Source organism: Stegostoma tigrinum, chromosome 3 (genome assembly GCF_030684315.1).
Source record: "Stegostoma tigrinum isolate sSteTig4 chromosome 3, sSteTig4.hap1, whole genome shotgun sequence".
Taxonomy (NCBI): Eukaryota; Metazoa; Chordata; class Chondrichthyes; order Orectolobiformes; family Stegostomatidae; genus Stegostoma; species Stegostoma tigrinum.
In genome coordinates, this window is record NC_081356.1 from 35,934,806 (window position 1) to 35,955,736 (window position 20,931).

At 38.7% G+C, this 20,931-nt stretch overlaps 1 protein-coding gene across 8 annotated transcripts in view; it reads right to left on the reverse strand.

Annotated features, from left to right (window-relative positions):
• The window catches only part of lingo2 (leucine rich repeat and Ig domain containing 2), a 933,051-nt gene that overhangs the window by 274,274 nt on the left and 637,846 nt on the right, over nucleotides 1-20,931 (reverse strand). For 5 of the 8 annotated variants that reach the window (XM_059644459.1, XM_059644461.1, XM_059644460.1 and 2 more), the window contains 2 exons: nucleotides 14,275-14,295; nucleotides 7,497-9,850 (listed from right to left, as the gene is read on the reverse strand). The exons of 1 other annotated variant lie outside the window; for it this stretch is intronic. In XM_059644459.1, the coding sequence (XP_059500442.1) occupies nucleotides 7,997-9,850; nucleotides 14,275-14,295 (1,875 nt within the window). In that variant the 3' untranslated portion in view covers nucleotides 7,497-7,996. Of the gene's footprint in view, nucleotides 1-7,496; nucleotides 9,851-14,274; nucleotides 14,296-20,931 lie in introns of those variants that run through there. 2 more of the 8 variants (XM_059644477.1, XM_059644476.1) reach the window with 1 other exon arrangement.

A 20,931-nucleotide genomic window follows, 5' to 3' on the forward strand; every position in this document is an offset into this window, starting at 1 on the left:
GACTAATTAACAAAAGTCAGTACATGAGAAAAAGCCATCAGCACATGCTCTTTCCAGTGAGGACTTTTTCTGACAGCTATCTAATGACCTGATTATACAAATTCTCTGCAGTTGGGCAAAGTTTCACTCTTTTGTCTAATTTCTCCAATACTTATGTGTGGCCTGCTGATCTGGAGCAGCATTCCACCGTTTTAAGTCTCACCCTCTAGCATAGCAAAATATAACATCATCTTAGCCTGGACTTTCTACTCATTTTCCTGACCAAGACAATCTTTCTCATTCTCAGAAATGCAAGATTCTGAGGGAACATGAAAAGGTAAATGGACTTTAAAATGTGGGGGCACAGTTTCAAAATAAAGCATCTCTCATGTAAAAAAAAAGAGATGAGCAGGATTTTTTTCACTCAGATCCCAGATGGCCATTTGTGTTTGGAACAAGTCTTCTCTAGCAGCAAGGAAGACTGAGTCATTAAATATATTAAAGGCTGAGTTAGACAGACTTCTGATTGAAAGCGATCAGCACAAAAGTGAAGAGCACATGAGATCACTATAATCTATTTCACTGGTCGAACAGGTTCAAGGGTTGAATGGCCTACTCCTGCTCTTACTTCTCATGATCTTAACTACAGTGCTGGGGTGGAAGGAATGTGAGAGCATCGTAGTACATTCAAACTCAAATCTGACTTCAATCTTATTAATGTTAAACCTCTGTTTTCTCTTGTAGTGCCAATGTTAAATGACCCTCCAGAACAACGTTATTGGTATGAGCTCCTAATGTCCCTGAGCAATAATCCAATTCAGTTGCCTTTTGGATTGCATGTAGTCTGCACTTAACAAGTACAGAAGGAGTCGACAACATTTACTTGGGTCCAAAATACAACAGATTAGCAAAGTATTCCTCTCAGAATTTTGAAACCTATATTATGTTCCATATCCGGACTTTCTTGCTGATATTCAGACTTTAATAAATCCACAAAGGTATACAAGAATATTTTCAAAAATGAGTTTTATATCTTATTTTTCCAAGTTTGCTTTGCTTAATTTCTTATCAGATTATTTTTTAACATGATTAGTACTAAGAGATGCTTTTTTTTCAAATTAATTTGTTGGCATTAATTTCAAACATGGATAATTGGACTTTCTTCCAATTAAAAAGACTCCAATAGAGAAGCAAGAGACTATCTATGCATCTTATTTGTACAAGAATAATTGCAATGTTTCAATGGTTTTACTAGCAATTTATTTTGTTTGCATTTTAACCAAGGAGTTTCAAAAATCTTGACTGGAGACAGCACTTTATTTGTGGTGATCTCCACAGAGAAGGAATGCCACAAAAGCTGACCTCTAGTCCACAGACAACAGAAACAACATTAATTCAGATTGCTCGTGGAATGAAAATCTCAGGTTTTCCAATAGGGCCCAGCTTAGATAAGAATTCAATTTGTAATTTTATCAGAGGATATAAATGGCCCAGTATGAAATAACCCAGTATAAATATCTGTAATAACAATTTGCATTTATGGAGCATATTATTACAGAATAAAACATCCCAAGATACGACACAAGAATATTGGCAAAAAACAACTTCTCTCTAAGACACATAGGAGATATTAGGAAATGTTATCTAATATTACTCAATGAGGTAGGTTTTTAATGAATTATTAAAGGACGACAATGTGTTGGAGGGATTGATGGAGGAATTCCAGCATTCAAGACTCAGGCAGTTGAAGGCACGGTAGCCAAAAGTGGAGAAGGGTAAATTGCAAATGCAAAAGCTGCCTTTGTACTATTGGGAGTCTCTACTTTGTTTTTAATTCATTCCCAAGATAAAAATAAATTTCACAATAGTCCTTTATTATTCGTTCATCGGATTTAGGTGTCTTTGATGTGACCAGCATTTATTCCCCATCCCTAAGTGCCCTTAAAAAGTTGGGTAATAAGCTGCCTTGTTGAACTGCTGCAATCCATGTGGTGTGGATACATCCACAGCACTGTTAGGAAAAGATTTCGAGATTTTTTTACCCAATGATAGTGAAGGACAGCAAAACATTTCCAAGTTAGCAACTATGTGTGCGTTGGAGGGGTATTTGCAGGGGGTGCTGCTTCTATGTATCTGCCCACCCCTGTTCTTCTGAACAGGAGGGGTCAGAAGTTTGGAAAGTGCTTTTAAAGGAGACTTGACAAATGGTTGCAGTGCAACTTGTAGATTGTGCGCACCACTAACAGTGTTAAAGAAATTAATATTTAAAATGGTGGGTGGGTTGCCAGTCAAATGAACTGTATTGGCTTCTCGTCTGATTATACATAAAGCGGTTCGTTCATTATGATTAGGAATATAAAAGCGGAGTATGAGGCAAGCTGAAGAAAATTAATTAAAGTCTTTAGACTGAACGATATTGTATTCCGATTATGTTCATTGCGATGAATTCTTTTACATGCTACCCATTAATAAAAAAAATGGAGATTTGCAGCTTTTTGTGTCAGCTGTGGCTCAGTAGGTAATGCAGAGATTTTAGAACACATAATTCAGGTAACATCGGTGCAACACTAAGATGCTAAACTTTGGCCCCATCTGCACTCTCATACTGACATGTGACATCCTAATATGCCCTATTTAAAGAGTAGAGAGTATTTTGCAAGGGGAATGACCTATACATTTATATGATATATCCGTTCATGGATACCTGATTGTTATTACATTACTATGTGTAAATTTGCTGTCACAGTTGCAACACTTGAGAGGAAAATTAGTTAATTAGCTGTAATGTGTGATAAGATGTTGAAAGCTTGTGAAAGATGCCCTAAAAATGCAAATTATGTTTTTCCATTATACAGAGTGACAGAAATTATTTCATATTAAATCTCAGCTAGACCCCATGTCCATGATGTAAATAATCATAATGCAAATTTTGTGATGGAGGAGCTGGATTAGACTTCACAAAGATTAAGTTCAACATGGAATAATACAAAACAAATCAAAATATCAACAACTGATTGAATTCTGGAATGTCCCATTGGGATCGCAGAGTCTAGCATTATACAATATTGAAGCTTGCAATAATGTTACAGCAATAAAAAGTACGATTCCAGATACATCTTATAAAGAATGAAGCAAAACGTCAGACAACTTTGCAAAACATGTTTGTAAAATAAAAACATAGCCAGTCAACTACATTCATGTTTTGGCACACTTGCTTGCAACCCCCTTCCCATCCCAGTTGAGATTATCTGTTTGATGACATTCTTTATCACTGACAAAGCCAGCGTTTCTTTTGCATCTGTAATTGCACCAGAGAATATTTGTGAGGCGTCTTTTCAGTGCAACCATGTTTAAACATTTTCCCAAATAACAATCCGTATGCACTTTTGGTGAGATTTTTTTAAAGAAATGAAGACCTAAGGGAATCTGTTTTCAATAAACAAAGCTGAAAACAAAGAGATACTTGGATTTACATTTCATCAATGATATTATGTCATACACAGTGATGTGGTTGGAAATGCTTAACTAGCATCTGATGAGCAAGTGCCCATGGTCATTGGTCACAGAGCAGCATTTTACAAATAGCAATGAAAATGAATGGGAAATTAATTTGCTTTTATTGATCCGGCTTGAGTCAAGGGGACCAGCTGTGAAAGAGGAATGCTGGTTGGCCATTGGAAAAACTTCTTGCTCTGAAAAGAGTGCCAAAGGGCTCTTTAGTTTCCATTGGAACCACTAGAGGGGTGCCCATCAACAGTACAACATTGTACACAGATCTAAACTGGGGCATGTCAAATATTCATCTCCTTGAATGGGGCCAGAATAGGCCAACATAGGAAGCTACATGTTTGATCAGTGTAATGGAGGGAAAATTAATATCACATTTTAATAATTCATTACGACAGGCCTTGGCTACATCACCACAGTTGCATCTAGCATGGAAGGATAGGATGGGCTTGGACAATATGGAAAGACATGGCTTGGGTTTTGCCTGAGAGAGTCAAGTGCAGGATGCAAAGTGGTATACATTTTAAATGTGGATGGAAGTCAATGTCTGGAAGAAGACTTGGTGGTAAACCTTAAAAAAAGCTGAAGTTTAGCATTAAGGATGATGCTTAAGGAATAATACAGTGTCTCTGTGACTAGCATTGCTGCCTCACAGCACTAGGGATCCAGGTTCAGTTCCAGCTTTGGGTGACTGTCTGTGTAGAGTTTGCATGTCCTCCCTGTGACTGTGCATGTTTCCTCCAGGTGTTCAGGTTTCCTCCCAAAGTGCAGGTCAATTTGTCATGCTAAATTATCTGTAGTGTCCAGGGTTGTGTAGACTAAGTGGGCCAGCTGTGGTAAATATGATTGCAGGGTGGTGGAGTGGAATGTTCTTTGGAGGGTTGGTGCAGACTTGATGAGCTGTATGGCCTCTACTTGCACTGTAGGGATTCTATGGTCCCAAAGATTCCTGGCAGTTCATCTCTATGCCCATGATGATGGATATCTTAAAGACATACAGGCAAAATTTCTGGATTCTTCAATCTCTTACAATTTTATGATGCTGCTTCAGAGACATAATATTTCTATGATGTGTTTGGCTCATTTATATCATCTCTTCATCTTTTAAGTTATCATTGAAGATTATAGTTGAATGGAGATAGTTAATAAACATTATGTCTAATTCTTCTATATTGAATTTGTTTAAGTGTCTTCTGCCATGATGACATCTGGTGCTGCTCACTGGTGGTCTAGGTTTAGCTGAAAATTGAAAATGCTAACACACATGGGCAGTTGGTGATTTGGCCTCAATGACTTGCAAGCAATTATGGACACAGCATTCCCGGTCTGAACAGCATTACAAAAGCATTATTTGTTTTGTTGAAATAGGAATTGAAAGAGAATTAAAGTGATGTTTTTCAACCTTTTTTTTCATGCAAATATGGAGATTTGCAAGGTAAGCGACATGAGAATACTGGGCTTGAACAGTCATTGTACATTTCCCTACCACAAATGGTGAACAGTTTGAATGAGTGTGAGACCATGGTGTTGAATTGGTATCTTCCCTTGCAAGGCTTCCAATTTAATTTGGCAAAGCCATATCAAATGTGATTAGCTATGGATTACCAAAGGCTCATTTCTATTTGTAGTGAACCTGTTGCTACTTAAATTGGACTGCATAACAATGAGGTTTTTGGAATTCTCTTATTTTGTGTGATTTATACTTCTTGTTTTGAGGATATTAGGGAATGAACTTATTCAAAGCATGTAGGGTTGGCCAGGAAAGTGGGTTAAAGCCACAAACAGATCAACCATCATCTTACCAAACAGCGAGCAGGTTCAGGAGGCCAAATTGCTCATTGCTTCACCTAACACTTGTGTTCTTATAGAATCATAGAACCCCTACAATATGGAGACAGGCCATTTGACCCATCAAGTCTTCCCAGACCCACCCCACAGCCTATCCCTGCAATCCTGCATTCTACACATCCCTGGACTCTATGGGCAATTTAGCTTAGCCAAACCACCTAACCTGCACATCTTCAGACTGTGGGAGAAACCAGAGCAGCCAGGGGAAACCTGCGGAGACAGTGGGAGAATTTGAAAACACCAGGCAAACAGTTACCTGACAAGGGAATTAAACCTAGCTCCCTGGTGCTAAAGCACAACAGTGCTAACCACTGAGCCACCATGTTGCCCCTGCTGTCAGCTGTTTTGCTGCAGTTGCACCTGATGGCCAGCAGGGTGTTTTTCAGCAGAATGCGCACAAACACATAGTATTGATTGTAATGCAAATCATAGAATCCTTACAATGAGGAAGCAGGCCCTTCGACCCAACAAGCCCACACCGAACCTCAAAGCATCCCATTCAGACTCATCCCCCTACAACCCACCTAATCCAGGGCAATTTAGCATGGCCAATTTACCTAACCTGCACATCGTTAGATGTGGGAATTAAGTCTTCTTTTATGGCTTATGCCCTTATCTACTTATCTAATGCTAAAATGATTTTTCAAAATGGATTTCAATGGAGTAAGTCAAGAGAAGCTGTTTCCTCTGGTTGGAGAACCAAGAGCAGGAGAACACAGCTTTAATTCTATAGGCCATTCAGGAGTGAAACGTGGAAATAATATTTTTCAATTTCAGAATTCCAAGGGAAGGATGCTGAGTCAATTCAAATTGTCAAGACCTAGGTGGGTAGATTTTTTTATCATGATAAAGTATCAAGGAATATATAGCAAAGGTTAGAATGGGTTAAAGTATAGAAAGCCAAGATCTAAGCCCAAATGGTCCTTTCCTGACACAGATAATGAATTTATTGACTGCTATTTAAAAATGTATCGTTAGTTACCTAATTTCTCAATAAATTACATTTTTATGGTGTTTTCATATGTTAATATTCAGCAATTGTTTCTTATTTCCTAGTTTTTAGCAACCATTTTAGCAAACTTTACTTTATTTTTCCCCTTTAGGTTGAGATACCTTTTCTGGGATTACAAAATGGTTTCTGCTTCCAGTTTGAATGGCACACATAATCTTCAACATGTTTCCAGACAGTTAAATACAACTCCACACAATCTAGTTCCATATTTCTACATTGCAAGGCGGTAGAATTCAGAATAGCTTACTGATCCCTTTGCATTATCTGATTTATGTTAGATCCTGGGAGGTGAAGCCAAAAGATCCTTTTATAGTCACAAACACAATCTGTCTGATTGGAGAGTGCAGGAAATATAAAATGTGTAGTTTCTGTAGGGATACTGGCTTTGGGCTCAAATGCATTTGGAAATGTCCAAAGTGAATGTTCTCTGACTCTTAATGCTAAAATAGTTCAGGGTTCACATTTACCTAGTTCTAATTTCTATTTCTAACACAGTAGGTCATCATTTTGCAAAACACCAAAGGACATAGATTCAATAGGCGCTTACAAGCTTCTTGTAACTTTTCCAATCGACCACTCTTCATTCTGAAGTCTGGAAGCCAAGTTTTGGCAGACTAGTGTTGATCACGGAAGTGGGAAAACTGAAGTTAGAAGTCAAGGAAGAAATTACCTCTATAGAGATGGGGCTCTGATAGGATGGACATAGTAGAGCTATGGAATTACCAATAATATTAACCGTTTTAAATTATGCAGATTTTAGAACTTTTCTCATTCAGATACTTACATAATCTTGATGCTGCATGATTTATATCCCATATCAAGGCAGAAAATAAACCAACATGTGTACAAAATTCCAATTGTTTTAAAATTTCTTCACCAATTTTTGAAATTTATTTTGCATTTAGATCTGATAGAGAAGTTAAGTTTTCACATTGAAGTATTGTCATTGTACGATAGCCTTTTTTACTCATACGTGTACAAAGCATATATTTTGGGCCTGTGTTTCAGCCCTGCTTATTCTGCTCAAGTCCAATGCTGGCATGTCTTGTACACCAAGAAACACTCCATTCATATTGCTTAAAAAAAACTTCCATTGAAAAGGACAGCCCTAAACCCTTCCCTCCCTCCCTTTATCTTTAATCATCTCCAGCCAACCCCTCCGACAATCCCCTCAGTGTTTTGCAATACAATCCACACTGATATGGGGGTTCGTCAACAATAGTTTGTCCATGGGGAAATCCACTGAAGCTTTACTGAAGATCTCCACCTTCCATTTCCTCTGGATTGATAAGGTTTTACACAAAATGTCAAATGATTTTGTCATTCACTTGACCAAGCAGTTTACCAGTAAGGTTAGTTATTAGAGATGTGCAACATGGGCTGTCATTTAAACCAGGTTAGTGAAAGAATTCCAGTGTTCACCGGTACTTCCTTCATTTCAATTCAAGGCACGGGCACCAGAAAAGCAACCCCAAATCCCCACTTGCCATGACAAACCACTTTTTTTTTGTACATCAGAGGCTACCAGCTCCCTAGTTGTGTGACGTTCCAGGAAGCATTCTCTAAGGGAAGATTTGGCCCCATAATGAGCGGACAGCATAAAGGTTTCTTGCATTTATTTTTAAAAAGGACAGCGTTTTGTTGTTGGTTCTATATCATCTTCATGTTGAACCTCCTTGTGCCTCCTTGCTCAGTGTCAGCTGCGGCTCCATTAGTCTTGCGAGGAATGTATTCAATATCAATATTGTTCTTGTGCTTGCCTTTGCCCCGGCTCCACACAAAAAGAAGCAGGAAACAGAACAACACCACGCCAAGGAATGTGAAGCAGCCCATGGCCGTGGACACCAATATAGTCTTGAGGTCCAGTGCAACTGTCATGAACACGTGTGTTCCATTAGATTGGGTGTCATTTAACTCAGTCATGTACAGGGAGCTCCTGTTCCCATGCAGATTCTCAGAAAGTCCTTTCACGACTAATGTTGCTGAGAAGCTGTCATTCCCAGCTGCATTACTTGCAATACACACATAGACTCCACTATCCTGAACCTGGGTGAACTTAAGTTCCAGTGTGCCGTCTCCCAGCACTGTTGCCCTCCCATTTGACTTGAGGGTGATTAGCCTCCTGTGAGGAGACTGCCAGGAGATAACTGGGAGGGGGTCACCATCAGCACGGCATATCAACTGGGCCATTTGACCTTCATTGATCACCACATGCTGTGGACCTTTGTCACGTATTTGAGGCTTTTGGCAAGTGAAGTAGTTGGGCAGGTAAAGGTCATTGAAATCTTTAAACCGCATTCCTTTGACACTTTCTGGAGAGGCACAAACTGGCTGCTCTTCTGAAAATCTCAGCATCTTCTTCCTTTGTAGGATCCACACAAGCCGGCAGTCACATGCCAGTGGGTTATGGTCTATACAGAGCACTTGGAGGTTTTTCACGGATTGGAATACACTCTCCTCCAGAGTGTCCAACAGGTTATTAGACACATTTAAAACCCGCAAGATATGTAGCCCCTTAAAGGAACGAGGCTCGATGGTGAGTAACTGTGCACTAACCAGGTGCAGTTCTTGAAGACGTATTAAGTCCTGCAACATGCCCGATTCAACAGTGCTGATGGGGTTGTAGGACAGATTCAGATATGCAAGGTAAATTAGATGTTTGAATGCCCCATAGGGTATTGCAGATAAGTTTGTATAGGTGATGGACAGGTAGGTGAGATTGAGACCATGTAGACTGTTGGCAGGCAGTACATCAAGCAGAGGCCAGTGATCAATCTCCAAGTATTTCAATCGATACAGCTTTTTAAAGGAATATGCATGGATGGCATTGATATGGAGGTGGCATAGCCGGAGATGGATGAGATTGTGAAGGTGAGACAGTGCTTCTGTTGGCACTGCTGTAAGGTTGCATTTCTCAAGGGTTAGCTGCTCAAGTGCAATCAATCCGCTGAAGGCTCGGTGTGAAATATAAACCAAATCATTGTCCCCCACTTCAAGAGACTTTAGGTTGTGTAAATCCTGAAACGTGTAGTCCAGCAAAATGACTATTTTGTTCTCGCTGATGTCCAGCCTTGTCAAGTTAGATAGCCCAGTAAAAACTCCAAGGGGGATGAGTTTTAGGCGGTTACTTCTGAGACGTAAAGAACGCAAGTTAAAAAGATTACTAAAAGATCCAGGTTCCAAGATTGTTATTGTATTTTCACTAAGGTCTATTACTTCCAGTAAGGTATATGATGAAAATTCATCTGGATTGATGTTTTTCAGCTTATTCTTGCTCAGGTCTAATATTTTTGTCTCAATAGGAATGCCCTCAGGGATCACAGTCAAGCGTTTGCGATGGCAGGTGACGGATTTGTTCTGTGCAGCACATTCACATCGGGCTGGACATCCCATTGTAGACCCAGTGAGAACAATGATGAGAGCCAAGCCTAGAAATGGCTGCCAACATGATATGGCTGTGTGAAGCATGACTTTGCTGATGCAGTCGACCATTCTGTCAAAGGCCTAGGCCAGAGGGGAGAAAAGAATTAAAAAAAAGTTATTCAAACATGACTTTGCCCATTAGTACCATTAAATGATTCTGATACAGTTTGTGAACAATACTCATTAATATCTGCAGTTAATACCTTATCAGTTGTGTCATTAATCTGTACCATAAGCCTGATAAGTCACTCATATCTATGGGATTGACTCACTATAACTACTTATAGAATGGCAGGATCTACCAATGTTACTATTAAACTTTTCTGTGATTCGGACTGGATGTCTTTTGAATCCTTTTCTTCTTTGTTAATCTCTTTCAATTAACATAAGAGACTTAATTCAACAGACTAAGACTTTCCATAGTAATAAGGATGCACAAAACAGAACCAGATGTCCCCAGAAACATTTCACTCCATTGGTAATATTTATTTTACATAAAACAATAAAATCAAAACATTGCTCCACATTGGTGAGTAGAAGTTTTATTTTATGTTAACAGAGCAACTTTCACCATTGTGATCCATGACTAAAATGGAACTGCTTCTCTTTAAAGTTTCAGTCTTTTGTTGCCTGACTACCTGAACATTATGCTATTTCAAAAGCTTCTATCTTTGCATCAGAAATGTCTCCCTCATCTATGCACTTTCTTCACAGGCAGAGGTTGCAGTGGTTTTGAGAGGATTACTCGTTGCTCAAAACAGCTAATGAATAAACATTCACAGTGAGGAAAACAACATCTGATTATCTTGTTTGTCATCTTTCATCTGGATCCTGACCTACAAAGTCTGGAACCTAACCTGTACTGGATTAAGACTGTTCTACATTTACACACCCCCCCCCTTTATTTTGTAATCCTTTATAGATTAATTTCCTAAGACAAATGAACCCCATTGAAAAGTATGGAATAAAACAATACAATGCAAATATTTTCTCATCTAGCATTTAACAAAAGCTGTCTTCAAAGAAACTGATAAAATGCACATTCAATAGACACAAGAATCTAGTCTAGATCATATGGTGTTTCTCTTGTTGCAGGTCTGATGCTATCAACAAGTGAATATAAGGAAATGCAGTCAATCACATTTTTGTGTTGCTAATTTAAAGCTTAGGAGGCTGAGGGGTGACTTTATAGAGGTTTATAAAATAATTAGGGCTTGTAGGTAAGATGAATAGCTGAGGTCTTTTCTCCAGGATAGAGGAAGCCAAAACTGAGGGCATATGTTTAAGGTGAGAGGGGAAAGATTTACAAGGGACATAAGGGGCAACGGTTTCGCACAGAGGGTGGTACAAATATGGAACGAGCTACCAGAGGTAGTATCAGAGGCAAATACAACAGCAATATTTAAAAGGCATTTGGACAGGTACATGGATATGAAAAGTAGAGAGGGAAATGGGCCAAACATAGACAAAGGGGAGTAGTTCAGTTTAGGAAACTTGATCAGCATGGATGAGTTGGACCCAAGGGTGTGTTTCTGTGCTTGATAACTCTATAAAAATGTGAAGAAATACATAAATGTTTAAAACGATCATCTGTGTGTGAGTAATGCGAAATAATATTGATTTTGTTTTGTTCTTATATGAGATATGCAATAATTTACGTGTTTATTGATGGCAGGATATAGTTTCCATTGCAGTCATGTGTCACCGATGATTATAACTCAATGCGTGGAATAACTAGGTTCACATTTTGAAGAAACAATCCCATCGCTTTGATTTAGTCATATCATACCTTAATTTTACATGAAGTCACCCTGCATGTTGGTGACATCATTGAGGCTAAATAACCAGGGAAAGCTATTGTGCAAATTAGTTCACATGGAAGCAAATTAAATGGAGCAGAACATGTTTGCTCCAGATCTTGGCTTAAAAGACCATTTATCATTTGTCACTGCACAGAAGTAGCTTGGGAATATTAAGCTTCTAACAGACTGAAGAAAACTAAGACCTGGGAAAGATATTATACGCAGTTGGGAGAATTCAATAAATTGGAGTGGATTTTAAAGATGATTTTTAAAAAAACTGGAAACAATGTACATGTTATTATTATTTTGTTGTACTTCATTGTAAGACAAAATAAAACTTTCATGTTTTTCTTAATTTGGTTGTGCCAGTGTGCATTTAAACTTACTGGTTTTGTTGAAATGACAGACATTATAGCCAGTGGCACTTAGAAGGGTTGTAATTGTATGGGTGATTATGTTCCAAAATAAATCGACATTGCCTCATTTAATTGTTCTTAGATAAGACTGACAAGGCAGTATTTATTGCCCCTTCTTATTAGCCTATAAGGCATTAGGAATCATCTGCATAGCATGGTAATAGAATCAAAGTAAGAAAGATTGGTGTCAAGTTCTCCCCTCAAGCATTTCAGTAAGTCAATTGATTCAATCCAGCAGGTTTTCTTTTGGTTTCTTCTATATTTATATATTGCCTATTATCAGATACATTGAATTGAATTCAATTTCATTGCTGGCTCCAGTCTGGCCTGAATTTGCAACCTTTGTGCAGCTAATCTAGTGCTTGACACTGGAATACTATTATTGGATAAATAGGCCATTAACAATTACTTGGTCATTGTCAAGCTAAACAAAAAAAGAGTGTCAAGCTGTAAACTTCTAATTAGAGCTGATTGATGTTATTAGCTAATGTATATGCACATATGAAAGGTGAAACATGTATGCAATAAGATTTAAGCATCCTTGTTCCAAAATAAAAGAAATTAATACTTTTTGAAGTCATCTTGGTGCACACTTTCTCACATTTTGTTACCTGTCTTGTGTATCCTGAGGCAAATCATTTTCCTGCTGTTCTGGTCTCTTGATGACCTGAAACGTTCTATCTGCACAGAAGTTTCAGATCAAAAACAGGCCATGTGGCCTGATTGGCTTGTGTTTGAATTCATGGTCTTTCACTCAACATATTTAATCTATCCTTATCAAAACAGTCTTCAATTATTTTCTCCCTTGTGGTTAACAGCATCTTCTTAAACACATCTTTGCTTTGGCAGCACAGTGGCATAGTGGTTAGCACTGCTGCCTCACAGCACCAGGGACCTGGGTTCGATTCCATCCTCGGGCTGTGTGGAGTTTGCATGTTCTCCCTATGCCTGCTTGGGTTAGTTCTGGGTGCTCCAGTTTCCTCCCACAGTCCAAAGATGTGCAGGCTAGGCGGATCAGCCATGCTAAATTGCCCATAGTATTGAGGAATGTGTAAGATGAGGTGGGTTATAGGGAGATGGGTCTGGGTGGGATGCTCTGAGGGTTGGTGTAGGCTTGTTGGGCTGAAGGGCCTGTTTCCACACTGTAGGGATTCTATGAATTATCTTTGTCAGAGCATGTTCCAAATCTAACATTCTCTTAAGTAAATAAGTTACTTCAGAATTTTTCATTTGATTTTTGTTTTGTGACTACCTCAAATTTATGATTCCTTAGTTGTGGATCCCATATGAGTAGAAACAGTTCCTTCAAGTCTATCATTTGAAACAAATTCATCATTTTCAATACATAATTTTCAGAACAGATTACCAACATTTTCAGTTTTATTTGAACATTATAAACTTTGTTGCAGTACCACCTTTGGAAATATTTTTGTCACCTGTTACAGAGCCTCTGAATACATTTTTATAATATGGGACTGGAAACATACATATTACAGTAAGCATAATCAAACAAAGGTGCTACATAAGTCAAACGTCTTTATTTTTCAATTCTGTTGCCTTGGGAGTAAGAGCTTGTGCTTTATCTATGTTTTATTGCTTTGCTTACCTATATTGCTACTCTTAATAAAAGCAAAATACTCTGGATGCTGGAGATCTAAAATAAAAACAGAAAGTGCTGGAAAATCTGAGCAGATCACACAACATTTGCAGAAAGAGAAATAGAGTTATTATTTTGAGTCTAATATGAATCTTCTTGCGATCCTATTCAAAAATGTAGGAGTGTAGTGGCAAGCTAATTGTGATTCCGAATCCTCAGAATATCTAGGCCAGAGTAATTGGACTGGAATTTCATTCTCAAAGGAGGGAGCACAAGTCATGAGTTATCCTGAATGGAGAGATCCTTGCTCCAGTTGGCTGGGTATGGTTAAAATCAGGCACATCTGGCTGAATATCTGGCTATAGGGTCTACGGGCTGAAGTGAGCAATTTCAAGGCTCATCTTAATTCACTGTGGCTTTCCCAGGTGCTTACTTCAGTTTCAGATCCTCAAAGTGTCATAGGTCAAAATCCATCATACATCAAAAGCAACATCCTCTTCCCCATACCCACTATGCCAATCCATGCCTGATATCTACCCCAATCACCCTTGACAGCCTCTGTCCTAGATTAATATCAACCAATGCTCCTCACTCACATGTGGTTCATAAAAACCCACACGCTAATTTATTTACAACCTATGCAAACCTATTTATCCTCTCCAAGCCCATTCATCCTCTATTTAAACTTACCCATATCCACCATGGGCACACCTGAGGAGAAAATGTTGAGATTAAATTAAATAGGGAACAAATATGCATTATAGCATTTGTCATGATAGAAAACAAATGATAAAATCTCCAAAAGTTCTTAATCCCAGTCCAAACAAAAACAGACTTGTAGTCACAACCAATATCAAAGACAACTATCAGTTAAGTATTTCTTTAAACTGGCAATAAAATAGTGAACCTAAGGCTCCCCACTGAGACAATGACATTGTAGAAATCAGCCAAACATTAATAAAGACATAATGTTAGCCCTGGGGCTAGATCAATTTTTTTCCAACTGGGTTTGTAACACACAACCCTCTTAAACAAAAATTGAAAGGCCTGGAAATTTAAATGACAGTTTGAGGTTTTGCTTACCTCTGACTGACAATAGTTAGACTGTTAATAACTTCACATCTTATCAGTGCTGTCTATTCTTCAACAGCTTTTCACTCATTATAAATTTTTGAAACTCCCACATTGCAGGTTAAAGTCCCTTGCCACACCAAATGCAATCTGTTTCAACTCAGCACTGACTTTCGACAGCACAGCTGATTTTTGGTCTCTTGCTTGTATCATGCCCCTTGTATAAGAATATTTTTTAAATTCACTAGTGGGATGCAGATATTGCAGAGTGGGCCAACATCTCATTGCCTGTCCCTTGTTGCCTTTGAGAAGGTGATGGTGAGCAGCTTTCTTGAATTGTTGCAGTCTATGTGCTGTAGGTAGATGCACATACCATTTGTTGCCTCCTTACCTCTCCTGGCAAAAATGGAATTGTTGGGCATTTTAGGCAGGACATCAAGATCTAGATCTTATTCAGCAACTTCACATGTCCTCATAATCTCTATGACTCTCCAAAAATCCAGTTCAATGTTTCAGAACAATGACCTTCATTAGAGCTTCAGTACAGTTCTGTCGAAAGGTCATCATCAATCCCACCACAAATGTTGCCTGGCCTATTGAATGTTTCCAGCATTTTTCAGCAAATTTAGTTTTCCAGCAATTGCAGTATTTTGATTTTGAAAATGTAAGAGTGGTTGGGTAAAGAATAATTGCTCGATTGTCCTACATGGATTCAATACAGTTCATTCTGCCATTGAGGAAGGAGTAGGAAATCTATCACAGTCCATGATAGAGCAGGCAATGGGTGAGGGAGAGGTGGAAAGAGGTGTAGTTTGATGGAGGATTATAATTCCTTGGTTTCGTCAACTATTAACTGTTCCTGAAGTATAATACTTGTCAGCCCCGCTCATGGAGTTTAGCAACTAGCTTCAGTTAGAACTATGTTCTTGCTTCACGAAATACAAATTTTGTAAGCATGTGTGAGCTGTCTCCAATGATTGAGGGACAAATTACACCACAGATTCACTCAAACATATGCACAACTGACAATGCTTAAACATAAACTGTAGTCATTGCTTACATATCTGGGTATATAGAGAGCAGTATAAATGGAGTTAGAACACATGACACAACACTGCACTGTCAAAGAACACCACCAGATGCAACAATCTAGACTGGAAGAACCCACATAAGCACACAGACATGAGCAAATATAATTACAAGTCAGAGGCAGGTATACCTATGATTACAACAGTAAATTTAGCATTAATGTATAATAAATTGTTATTTTGATGTCTAAGCCTGACGACAGTCTTGAGGTTTCTCCTCAACCAGTCTATCCCGATTGCAAACTCACAAGGCTGAATCTTGGTTTTATTTTTGCTAATTTCATGCCACATAGAGTTTGGCGGAGTGATTTTCACTCTGAGTTTGAGTGAGTTTTTGTCACTAAATTTTACCAAGCACACCATGTAAATCACTGTTCCTGCTCCCATGGAAAGTATCATAACTGATTTCCATCTCACCATGCACTTTTCCACTAGGAACTTGCCATTCACTTGATATCACAGAATAACTGATATCACTAGTGCTGGCACCATCTTTGAATGTAACCCTGAAAAAAAGCCATATAGGACCCAAAATGGTTACGCTGTTTCTCTCTCCACAGATGCTGTCAGGCCTGCTGAAATTGTCCAGGACTTACTCTTTATGTTTTGCATATCCAGCATCTGCAGTACAGGGCTCTTTTTTAATTTTCTTCAGCTGGAACTCCCCAGGGCAAATAGGATTCCAGAATACAAGTGCAATCAACTTTGCTCAATATTCATTTCCCTTTCATTTCTTGCAGCCTAAAAAATCAAATGGCTTAATTTAAAAGGGCAGCTTTCCAGCAGGTTGTGACTTTCAATCTTCTGCTGTTAGAAGATAAAACTCTGAAAAACAAATTCAAATCAACCTATTGAGGTATTGGTGGATTGCTACGTATAAGGATCATCTTATGGGTCAGTATATGACGCAGATATTTGCACATATAGTACATAAAACATTCGGTAGCATGTATTAATTATTTATCAAAACAGCATTACAGATTCCAGAGAGATAAAAACGAAATATGCTGATACTAAATATTTTGAAACACAAGTAGAAAAATGCTGGTCAATTGGCACTTAAAAATATTCTAGAGACTTTATAAGGTCATTGTCTCTGGTGCAATGCATCTTGAGCTGCTCACTTCAGTAACTAGTATGCAGAATGCTTCCTACATTATCCTTTCAGCAAGGTTCTTAAGTAGCATTACAGACAGCCACAACAATATTGTATAGCCCGAAGAAGAGGGAAAACTCATTTAGTCAGCGATGCCCTATTTCTCATATTTGGTGAATTTGAAGTGACTATAACAATTAGACAGAATAATGTGCTGATAGATTGACTCATGGAATCATACCAAGGAGTATGTTATTCTAAAATGAAGACTGCTTTGTAAGTCTGCCGGTCACTGCATTTCACACAAAGAATGAGAGGTGCTAAGCAATCTATTTGCATTCTAAGCACCCTACTTCACTTAAATACCAAATTTAGGGAAGCTCGATCAACTGCAGTTGAGCATTTCTGAGCCACAGAAATACCTGCAGCATATCTCATTAAAACAGAATAAAAATTGAATTTGTGTAAAAACAAAAACCTCTTCCTTTTTTTTTACAGAGAACATAGTGGCCGCAGGGTGGTACGTAATGGAATGGAGATTTGTAGCTTCAGTGCTGGCTGAACTGAGATCTGACTCTCAACAATGTGGTCTTCACCTCAAAAGTTATTAAGGGAGGCAAAAGAATAGTGAAGTTCCCAGAATATAGAACATAGAAAAATACAACGCACAACAGGCCCTTCGGCCGTCGATGTTGCGCCGACCTGTGAACTAATCTAAGCCCATTCAGAGAGTTCACTGAACACAAGTCCTCAGCTGCTCCCAATATATCTCAGAGATTGCGGCTGCATTTAGAGGACGAGTAAGAGTGTCCAGTATGATGGAGATTAACTAACGTTGGTGCCCTTTCAAGGTGCACAAAATCTGGATCTTTATCCCTCTTAAGGAGTCAAGCCTACAACAGAGCAGCTGTGGGGCATTTTTCTAGGCAAGGGAGAACAGCCTGAGACTGTGGTCCATGTTGATATTAATGATAGAGTCATACAGTGCAGAAATAGACCCTTCAGTTCAACTCATCCATGCCAATCAATTTTGCCAAACTAAACTAATCCCATTTGCTTGTGTTTGACCCATATCCCTCTGAATCTTTCCTGTTCATGTAACTATCCAAATGACTTTTAAGTGTTGTAGTTGTACCCAAATCTACCACATCCTCTGGCAGTGTGTGAGAAGTTGCCTCTCAACATCCTTTTAAATCTTTCCCCTCTCACCTTAAACCTATGCTCTCTAGTTTTGGACTCCACATTCCATGTAAAACACCTTGGTTATTCATCTTATCTATGTCCCTCATGACTTTATGAACTTTTTAAGGTCACCTTCTCTGACATAATCTCTTATACCCCAGTGAAAAGAGTCCCAGCTTATCCAGCCTCTCCTTATAACTCAAACCCTCCTGTCCCACTAATATCCTTGTAAGTCTTTTTTGTACCTTCTCCAATTTGATAGCATCCTTCTTACACCAAGGTGACCAGAATTTCACACAGTACTCCAAAAGTGGTCTAACCAATATTCTGCACAACTGCACGTGAGGTCCGATGCTTATACTCAATGGCCTGAGCAAGGAAGGCAAAACGCCAAATGCCTTCTTGAACACTCTGTACACCTGTGATGCAACTTTCAATGAACTATGCACCTGAATGCTTATGCCTCTGTTCTAGAACTCTTACCATGGCCCTACCAAGTATTGTGTAAGTCCTGCCTTTATTGTCTTAGCAAAAAGGAACACGTCGTATTTATCTTAATTAAACTCCATTTGACACTCCTCAGCCCAAATGACCCAAACGATCATGATCCAGTTGAATTGTCATAAAACCTTCTTCACGGTCTACAATATTACCAATTTTTGTGCTATTCACAAACTTATTAACCAAGCCTCCAACATTGTTTTCCAAACAATTTATATAAATGACAAACAGCAGTGGACTCAAGTCTGATCCTTGTGGAACACTGTTGTTCACACACTTCCAGTCTGAAAAACAACCCTCCACTACCACCCTATATCGCCCACCGTTAAGCCAATTTTGTACTCAGTTGGCAATCTGTATCTGAATCCCGTGTGATCTAACTTTACCAACCAGTCTATTATCCAGAACCTTGTCAAAAACCTTGCTAATGTTCACGCAGAAAACACCAACTGCTATGCCCTCATTTACCTGCTGAGACAAAAAGCAAAAGACACATTTAATTTTAATGAAGTTAAAGTGAAACACTTGATCACAAAATCAGAACCATTTATTTCTCGAGGAAGTTGGATTAATTAAGAATGAGACTGAAAAGCAGGACCTCTAAAAGCTGTAATCTCAGAACTACTCCCAGTCTGATATGCTAGTAAGCATAGAACCAGGAGAATTGAGCGACTCAACTGGCGTAGGAGGCAGGGCATCAGATTTCTGAGGCACTGGGACCAATTCTGAGGCAGATAGTACCTGTAGAAGATGAACAGGATGCATCTTGGCAGGACCAGGGCTATGATTCTCACAGGCAGGCTCACTAGTTTTCAACTAGATTGATAGAGTGATGGGAAAATGAAAGCTAAAAACGCAAGTGCCAAAGAAAAAGCAAGCATCAACAAGGATCAGGATAATAAATAATACTATAAAAAGCTAAATTAAAAGAATGTTATCTAAATTCATATAGGCTTAAGGAAAGATTCAATAATTTGAATGCACAAATTGAGGTAAGTAAGTATGGTTTGATTGCCATTGTAGAGATATGGTTACAGCATGATCAAGATTAGGTACAGAAGAATAGGTTAAAAGTACTAGTAGTTAAGGTATCATTCTTAATAAGGGATGAGAGCAACCTAGTAAGAAGAAAGAATTTTAGAGCAAAGGATTAAGGTGTTGAATCTTATGTGAGAATACGGACAACTTGACTTTGACTTCCCACGCAGATGCAGCAGTCAAGAAGGCACAAAAATGCCTCTTCTTTCTCAGGCAACTTAGGAAATTCAGCATGTTCATAAGGACCCTCACCAACCTTTACAGATGCACCATGGAAAGCATACTATCTGGGTGCATAACAGCCTGGTACAGTAGTTGCTCTGCCAAGATCTGTAAGAAGCTACAGAAGGTGGTGTACACAGCCAAGATCATCACGGAAGCCAACCTTCCACAATGGACTCCATTTACACATCTTGTTGCCACAGAAAGGCTGCCAATATCATCAAAGACCCATCTCACCCCTGTAATGCTCCTTTACCACACACACACACACACACACACACACACACACACACACACACACACACACACACACACACACACACACACACACACACACACACACAGGTTTTCTCCCTGCCATTATTAACTGATGAATGGATTCTCTAATGTTAAATAATATTGATCTTGCTAATGTTGATTTTGCCTCGTGCACTTCTGTGCTGTGTAACCTGTGTACTCTATGATCTTGATCTCTATGTCCTTGTTTGCTGTGATCTGTCTGTATTCTTTACAAAACAAAGTTTTTCACTATGCATGTGAATACAATGAATCAAATTGCATCAGTTTGGTTCAGAGCTAAGAAACAAAAAAGGCAGCAGACATCGGTAGGAGTTATTAATTGGTCACCCAACTGCGGTGCAAATGTTGGGCTTGGCATAAATCAAAAAATTAGAGATACAATCAATGTATAGAATACAGTAAAAATGGAAACTTTAAACTTGTACATAAACTGTCTTAACCAAATCAGCACAATACTATTCAACGTGAATTTCTGGAGTATGTAATGAGATGGATTTCTTGAGCATTACATTGAGGAACCGACTAAATATTGAGCTGTTTTAGATTTGGTGTTGTGAAATGAGGAAAGCATAATTAATAACTTCTTTGTAAAAGAAAGAATCATTCAGCAGATTGGAGGCAGACATTGATAGATTTCTCGTCACAAATGACATCAAGGGATATGCAGACAAAGGGAGAAAATGTCATTGAGGTAATGATCATCTATGATCTAATTGAATGGCCTTTTCCTCTTCCTATTTTTCTACGCTCCTGGCCAAGGTAAAATTTTGGTAAATATGATGCAGAATCAAGCTGAGTGGAAGGCTTTAAGAGACAGATGAAGCACAATTTAATTAGGCTCACAATTTA